The sequence below is a fragment of the Saccoglossus kowalevskii genome, chromosome 14 (genome assembly GCF_978046115.1).
Source record: "Saccoglossus kowalevskii chromosome 14, keSacKowa6.1, whole genome shotgun sequence".
Lineage (NCBI taxonomy): Eukaryota > Metazoa > Hemichordata > Enteropneusta > Harrimaniidae > Saccoglossus > Saccoglossus kowalevskii.
The window spans coordinates 25,990,550-25,999,626 of NC_140654.1; the positions used below are offsets into that span (position 1 = coordinate 25,990,550).

At 34.4% G+C, this 9,077-nt stretch overlaps 1 protein-coding gene across 1 annotated transcript; it reads right to left on the reverse strand.

Moving 5' to 3' along the window:
- Positions 1–486: 486 nt before the first annotated feature.
- Positions 487–8,846, reverse strand: LOC146734632 (NXPE family member 3-like). Its single transcript, XM_085507570.1, has 4 exons — positions 8,716–8,846; positions 5,878–6,426; positions 5,261–5,313; positions 487–1,214 (listed from the first exon to the last, which is right to left on the reverse strand). Exons 1-4 carry the CDS (start codon positions 8,844–8,846, stop codon positions 487–489), a joined length of 1,461 nt encoding a protein of 486 aa, XP_085363696.1.
- Between the last annotated feature and the right edge of the window lie 231 nt (positions 8,847–9,077).

Genomic DNA, 9,077 nt, shown 5'->3' on the forward strand with positions numbered 1-9,077 from the left:
TAATACTTAGTATTATACATTAGTGTGATTTGTAAACGTTCAAAATAAAAATCAATAATTACGTGAATATGCAAACAGATAATAAAGTGAATTATAAAATGATAACTGCAGTGATTCTAAACATACAATAGAATACGTCATATTTTGCCATACGTATAATAACATGAAATTAAATTATTTGTAGACAACACACCAGTCCTTCATGAGTATGTGTGGTCATCTATTTGTTAAAAATTGTAATTAAAATCTCGCAGCAACTCTATATGTTGATATATATTATGACATGAGGCGAACATTCTGATTGTCCTTACACCTACATTCCTTAACCTAATTTGTGCATATGTAACATGCGACACACTTAATATTTTATATATGAATATATAGAGAAAAGGTATTAGTGTAACACACATCGAACCCGCTAAACCAAAAATATATAATACAATGATTGAGCGTTTTTTTGTGGCTCAAACAGATCATATACATAATCTACTTAACTAAATGCGGACATATGTATGATAACATAAGATGAGCTTCTTGGTAGATCACAAATCCTGACATATGTATTTCGTTATTTGACAAGGAGGATACTACAAGGTCCCAATAGTCTAAAAAGTGTACACCCATGCCACCAAATATGCGTCGGACTATCCTATTCATGTTATAGAATGTCCAATTGTTACTATGTATGCGCTGCTCAAATGTAAAATTGTCACGAGGGTTGCACAGTTTTATAAGGACCTTTGAACGTGGACATTTCTGTAATAATCTTTGAATTGCAAGTTTTGCAGGGTATATTCGTTCCACGTAAGCCCTTGTGGACCACATACCAAAGTGGAAACACATATTTAAAACGACCACACCAAGTTTATTCTCGCATTGGTTTTTGGTATAATTGTCAATCAAATCAGTCTCGAATATATCTTTATTTGTTGTATTTACCTTAATAATACCAACTCGTGGTACGGTGAAATGATTGTGGAAATCAGTAAAACTAAAGTTGTTACTTAAACAGTCACTTATTTGAATGAGTGTAGAATCACCACTAACAATGAATGTTTTATCAGATAGACACATTCGGGCTTCATCTTCTGTCCACTGCTGACTTCGACACACCATGGGTACAAATATGTCTTTATTCACCCAATGGCCATCGGATAATGGAATGGGTAAATCTGGTCCGCATGGTAGTAGCTCTGAAACATGTGGTGTTCTATCTGTGTGAAAACATTATGCAATTAATATCCACAACTTTCATTCTTTTGTTTTTTGCGTCTTGAAGTACAAATACTTTTGAGGTTGAAGTAATAAAATATAATGGTATATGGATATAAGATATAAATATTTAAAGAATAAGATCGTCGTTTTTCATCCTTTATAAATTCACGCGCAATTTGAAACTGCTAGCGATAGTGGGGAAGCGGCGTGTTGTTACAATGGTTACACAATGGTGAAGAATCTACAGAATGATCAATAACAAACATACAAATATATATTTTCAGGAATGCTGGCGAAATACTTTCCTTTATATTCAAAATGTTTCCGATTTATTCATTCCTACACCAGTGAAAAAGTGTTCATATTCGCGTCATTCCATCATGATAGCGAATGACAACGAGTTGCAAGAATTGTGTAATCAGTTTGAATATCTCAGCATTACAGACGTGTCTCATCAACACACGAGTTATGTCCGATATAGCTAAGACAACGCTGATGAGTTCATCAAACATTATAAAATGCAAAATACCATGCATTCCACCTATATGGTAGTGAACAATTTCAAAAACTAGAAAAAGAATCAAAGAAAAGAAACAAAACGGAATGCTGTATAGGTTATTATATCGGAAGAAGAAAATATACTGGTACCCGAGTAAAGAACGACACCAGAATCTTGATTTTACGCTATTCCACTCAATGCCAGTGTTTTGGAGGAACCCAAGAAAACAAAAAATTCTGTTGGGATGAAAACACTTAGGAAAAATGCTAGTAAACTTTAATATCAAGAATATAATGAGCGTGCCATACAAACAAGATACAGAAACGCTGGCACGTTATCTCGCTCCTTGATCTGAACAAAATCGGAAAAAGTAAGATATAAGCCCGGTGTTTACGTGAGAAAAGTTTGAAAGCCACCAACCGATCGAACAGTATTTTCTATTAAAAAACATGATACCATAACACTGGCTAGCATAGTGCATAATCTAATGGGAAAGGAAAAATAATAGGGGAAAATACAACCAGTGAATACAAAACTATCATCACTAAAATCTTTCACGCCTGTGTACCTCTTACACAACTGCAGTTACTGTAGTCAACGGATCACACAAAAAATTGCACACCAACAGCAGTCAAGCCATTTCATCGCTGTAACAATTGCTTTAGATGTCAAAAGTTATAAGCAATGACCAATGTACCATGTCAAAAGATTTGTCAAACTTAGTTCCGACCTTCGATAAACTGAAATTAACTAAGAATATGAAAGAGTCTCAAATGGAAACAACACCATACTTAGCAGCGCGATAATTTATTTCAGTTTGATCACTGTAAACATACCAGCAGCCAGGCTGTACTGGTGGTTTTACTTCCAAGAAAGCGACGTAGCCCTAATGTTATATGATACGACGTGTTCAGTGAATTCCAAAACTGATGAGATACCTATTTAATTTTAGATGTCGATTATTTTTAGCTCCGCTGTCGACTTTGTCAAGCGGAGCATATCATATCATATGAGTGATTGTCCATCGTCGTCCGGCGTCCGTCGTCTGTCGTCCGTGTCAATGTTTTATTTTTTCGACTTCATCTTGAAAACTACAAGCATGAATGCTTTGATACTTGGTGTATATGTACCTTGGGTAGACCTCTCTCAGATTTGTTCATTTCATGATCATATCTTCGATTCTCTGATTTTGGTGAATATTTTTGTCATTTTTGGTAAAAAGTGATATTTTCGACTTCTTGTTAAAAACTGCAAGTGAAATTGCTTTGATATTACATATATAGGTACTACATGTGGAACTCTCTCAGATTTGCATATCTTTAGTTCTCTAATTTTGGTGAATATTTTTGTCATTTTTGGTAAAAAGTGATATTTTCGACTTCTTGTTAAAAACCGCAAGTCAAATTGCTTTGATATTACATATATAGGTACTACATGTGGATCTCTTTCAGATTTGTTCATTTTGTAATGATATCTTTAATTCTCTAATTTTGGTGAATATTTTTGAAATTTTTGGTAAAAAGTGATATTTTCGACTTCTTGTTAAAAACCACAAGTCCAATTGCTTTGATATTACATATATAGGTACTACATATGGACCACTCTCAAATTTGTTCATTTTGTAATGATATCGTCAATTCTCTAATTTTGGTGAATATTTTTGTCATTTTTAGTAAAAAGTGATATTTTCGACTTCTTGTTAAAATCGACAAGTCCAATTGCTTTGATATTATTACATATTATAGGTACTACATATGGACCTCTCTCAGATTTGTTCATTTTGTAATGATATATTCAATTATCTAATTTTGGTGAATATTTTTGTGATTTTTGGTAAAAAGTTATATTTTCTTCTTGTTAAAAACCACAATCATTTATGGTGAAAAATTATATTTTTGAATTCTTGTTGAAAACAGCAAGTCCCATTGCATTGATACTATGCATATTGTTCATTTTCTAATGATATCTTCTGTTCTTTAATTGAAATGTGCATTGCTAACAGCGGAGCTATCGCAGCCGAGAGGCTGCTTGTTTGTTTGTTTTTAATTTACCGGGCTCATGTAACGAAATAAAACCGTTTTAAAAGTTGTATTCATATACCAGTTCAAAATGGGCGTGACACAAAAACAAGATACAGACACGCTAGCGCATCATCTCGCTCCTTGATCCGAACAAAATTGAAAACAAAAGTAAGATATTAGCCCGGTGTTTACGTGGGAAGAGTTTACAATCCAGCAGCAACCGATCGAACAGTAGTTTCTGCTTAAATAATACAACCAATTGCATGATACATGATACGTCGTGTTCAGAGAATCCCAAAACTGATGAGACACTTATTTAATTTTAGATGTCGATTATTTTATTTATTTGGAATTTATCAAATTCATGTAACGAAATAAACCCGTTTTAAAAGTTGTATTCATATACCAGTACAGATTAACACGGTTTATCTACTAACCAGTCCTTTATAGTACGTGTAGTTCTGCTGTGTTCCCAAGACTCGTACTGTAAGCTAGCCTGCATTCAATGTCGTGACGTTCCATCGCCAAAACCAATAATAATTATTTATTCTGGTCGTCCTTCGTTCTACAATATTTTTTTGAATTGTACAAAATCAAAAGCCCTTATAATACTTACAAAATAGAATGACGGTTTTTACGCAAAGTAGCCTAAATTAATTATGTATGTGTTTTATATGTCACCAACATTTTAATGTGTACTAATAATAGCCCTAAAATTTACAAATTTATTCACACTTGACCATTAATTCGTACATTTGTTAATCTTACCAACTTACCAATCTATGGCCAACCACAATTGACCCATGTACCAAATTTCATCATCTTAGAACAAAACATTGGTATTGATAAATAGTATGAACGTAATTCAACAATAAATTCAACACATCCAAGGGGGTACTCAAAACCATCTGTTTATAAAGTGTTATTTAAATATTTCAAACGGTTCTTGGTATGGATGGATGATGTTATATTAATTAATATGCACAGATTTTTACTACATTATGTTTGTGCACCATCCAGGAAATATCTCAAACTTTAAATATGTTTGCATATTAGGTGACTAGTATTGATCAATTTAAGCCCTTAACCAATCATTCTGTAAACTGATTTGACCAATTTGCTTTGATAAAGGAATTAAATTGGAAATTGGGAGTATTCAAGAGTAATGCCAGTAAAAATATTTGCTAGTACATGCAGTGTTGATTTTTGTCGAATAATTAGTAATTAAAAAGCATTATAAACATCGAATATAAAATAGCCGAACTTGTTTCTTTTGAATGACCATCTTTTGACTTTTTTCGAGTGTCAATGGATGAACAATCCAACAGGTGAGACAGCTATCAAGCACATTTATTTTCAACATACGAATGTGGAATGTCTCATTTTATAGCAACTCATATGAGTTCCGGTATAGAGACAGGAGAACCAAATTAGATTCATGCCTTGAGATGCTAAGCATGTCTTGCCAATTTCAGTAAATAAGAGTAACATAATATAATTAATCAAGTGACATATTCCAGCTCACCTCTAATTGTTAATTTGATTGGCGCATTTGTGATATAATTCACGTGATATTGCCTGCAAAGCAATTATAAGTGAAGAAGTTGATTTCTGGAACGAAAGAATTTCCTGTCATAAATGTTGGTAATTTAATGAAATTAACTATGCGCGAAACTGAAGTGGATATTTCCGCTAATACTAGACGTCAATCTTGCACTATTAATCTCTGGGGCCCTGCAGATCAATTAGTGTGTTGGTTATCTTTACATCCTGTCCACGTTAATCGTAAAATAGCTTCTAATTGTGTCTCATATTAGCACGCCTGGATATTCATTAGTTATCTAAATTCTAGTTTTATTTTTTGTACAAAATAACACAATGCATAAACAGGCAGCAGAATTTGCTTAATGCAATTTTGTATGAATATTGTCATTTTTAATTGAATTGAAACAATACACCGATCATCTAGATGACCATTATATACATAATTGTAGTCGTAATACTATAAAACACAACACGGGTTCCAGTCTAGTTCAGCTTATAATTCCAATACAATTCACAAAATAGTTGGCTTACATGAATACAAATTCCAAGTTTAAAAAGCTGCAATAAATATACCATATAAAAATTCAAAATACTTACGGACCAAACATAAAGGTGAAATCTTTATTCAGGTTATTAGCTGCCGCCTTTAAGGATTCAATACTCAGTGTTAATTTAAACAATTGATCACACCTGAACATCTTCGGTTTTTTGCAAACAATTGCTGTTGATCCCATGGAATGTGCGTTACTATATTCACACTCCCCAAACCATGGTTCTTCATTGATTAACGAACAATTACTTAGATAACTATTTATACCATCTGTGTAATAACCGTCGAAATTCAGCAGTTTTTCTTTTGCAAGAATATAATTTTTCACAAGACTGATAGCCTCTCTTGTGTAGTGTAGTTGAATTTTCACATAGGCATCTCCAACCCAAGCTGCATAAAAGAACACAGAATATGTACCATTTCCGTAGTCAATGACTCGGCCTGCAGTACTTTTCTGAAGATCCAGATTTACCATGGTTGGCAGGAACATATCTCCGCCCTTGTTTCGTTTGCGTCCATTGTTGTCATATGCTTCAATCAATACATGAACATATTCTCCCATTTTCACAATTCGTGATTCAGGGTGCAAAAACATTCTGTAATAAATACACAGTTTTATTTTATAACTCTACTACATTATATTTATTCAGTACAAATATATGTGAGTTCACTGTATTCCCAATATCATTCAGTTTCCACTGCATCATTTGTGTATAATATTATTGTGAGAGCAAATTGAAATCAAAATGTTGTTCACATAGCTAGAAACTGGTTCGAAAAGTTTTCATACAGACTTTGTCTTAAAGTTTAAAATTACATGTTAATATCTATGGATGATAAGTAAGTTACTGTCTAGGTTATATTTAGATCTGAGTTCTGCATTCTATAAAGTCGATACAGTCTCTTTGTTGGAGTGACTTGACAGATTTGTTTCGGTATTTCAGGACTACTCTGTTTGGTTCAGGTTGTATCAGTCAGGTAAACGCCAGTGCGTTTCTACTAAAGGTGTAGATCTAGTCTGTAAGGTATAATCAAATCTTCAATGTTTTCATCATTCCTGATTTTATGAAGTAGTGGCTCAATGGCAATGACTTAGAGGGCAGTGGACACACACTTGCCTAATGCCCCGGGCCACTGTGATGGGTGTAGTGAGGGCGCAATTAACGTGATCCAACGTGTTGAACAAGGCGTGCCAGAAGTTTCTTCTTTTCAATGTAACTCTTTAAAAGCGGTGCATCGTGTGCAATACAACGTTTGATGGCTTTAATTCCCATTTCCAATGCTTGTTTTTTCGGTTTTGTATTTATCTTGTTTGAGTGTGCAATACTGTTGTGTGAGTGATTTTATTTTATTTTTGCCATTATCCCACATATCTGTATATTTACACAGTTGTTTCTAAGTGTTTGCCACTTCGCCCAAAAATCAGTTAGGATAGCCACATACACCTCATCGCGCAGAATTTCTGTATTCATACACCATACAGAATTTTTTTTTACTGTCACCAATAGCGATGTTGATGTGGACAAGAGAATGGTCAGAAAAAGCTAATGCACCATTGCTTATGTCGATGTTCTTAATTTTCCTACGCATACATTTGCTGACATAAGGCGCACAAGCCTAACACCACGCCCCCAAGTAAAGTTTAATGTGTTTCCGTGGTATTGACGCCATGCATCAAACAGTTTGTGATGATTCAGGACAGATTTGAGGAGCTTTGCAGTGCGCATGTCCGGTTAAGTCCTTCTATTACGGTATGTCGGGCTCAGTGGTACAATTAAAATCGCCTCCCATGGTTACTGGGTCATTATTTAGAGTACTGATGAATTGTTCTATATTAGTAAACCATTCCACGCGCTCAGCGTCGTTAATGGGTGCATAGACATTAATTATGTGAACAAGATTTTCATTAATTTGAACATGAGCGTGCAACACATACCCAGGCATGATTTCACATTGTGATAAAATATTCACAGTTGCTGCTGGAGTAAACAAAATTGCCACACCCGCACGATTAACGGTGCCAAGAGAAAAAATACCAAGGCCACGCCACACAAGTTTCCTATTTTTTTCATCTGAGACAAGAGAGTGTGTTTCTTGTAACATATACACATTACAGGGATGATCACGATTAAGATAATTGAACACACTGTACCGTTCGAGGGCGTCTCGCCAACCATTGACATTGTATATTGCGCATTTATGATATTGTGTTTGTCATCATAAAAATTGGAACTAAAAACCAGCGATAAAGTTACCCGTTTTGATTTGCTGTTTAATTTCTTTAATAAGTCTGTATGTATTTTTATCAGATGTGTTCAACTGCGTGATATTGTGGTAGTTTTTCAGATGTCGGACCAATATTTAAAGATTGGGGCAGAATTTAAAACACTTATCTATAAATCTACGTGAGTGCAGTGTAGACACCAAAAGGGTTTTGGTATTTGCGATTGATATTGTTGATTCGCTGCTATTAGTACATGTTGAAACATCTGAAATGATAGAACCCTCATTCTCACTACATTCACTAGCAGTTTCCTTCTTATCATCAGCGATTTTATTTTGTTACATAGGTGTGCTGAAAAGGTCATGTGATTGATCAGTAGTTAAAGCACTTAAATCAATTGGGATTCCGAATAGTGGCGAATATCTCGGGGATTCAACTGTGAACTCAAGTGATGGAGATGATGGAAATGGGATTTACTCTGTGAGCTCGGGCTGTGGTTTTGAATTACACACTGTTACATTGGCATAGACGTGGGGAGGGGTTTGTGGGGTGAAGGAGTAGGGGAGGCGCTAAGGACGACGTGCTCACTCGACCAGTAGTATATTATATTATATTTCTCATCAAAAAAAGGTAAATACAACAATGTATATAATGAATTTACCTTGATGTATTCACAGACGTCATTCCAAAACTTCCTATTTCAACATCAAATAGTGTATCATAAGGTTTTCTGTCCTCGGTCCCATGTAAATAAGCCCATTCCAATTCTTCAACAATCCCAAGCCACTCCATTCCAAACCGATTGAAATTGTTATATGGAAATAATTGCTGACTCTTATCTGTATTGAACATATTTTCACGAGTATTTCTTGTGTAGTCATTACATTTATTCTGAAGTTGTACATTGTGAGTCGAAAATATTTCCTGCATGAAAAAATGTGATTTCAGCCGACGATTACAACAAGTATTGTAATGTGAAAACGCTTCATCAAAGATGGATTACATTCGGCGAGTATTTAATAG

Coding starts and splice junctions, on each gene's coding strand:
- LOC146734632 (XM_085507570.1), bottom strand. CDS start 8,846: ATGGAGTGGCTTGGGATTGTTGAAGAATTGGAATGGGCTTATTTACAT. Junction 5,314..5,877: donor TTCACCTTTATGTTTGGTCC/GTAAGTATTTTG, acceptor ATTGCTTTGCAG/GCAATATCACGTGAATTATA. Junction 1,215..5,260: donor AATCAAATTAACAATTAGAG/GTGAGCTGGAAT, acceptor GTTTTCACACAG/ATAGAACACCACATGTTTCA.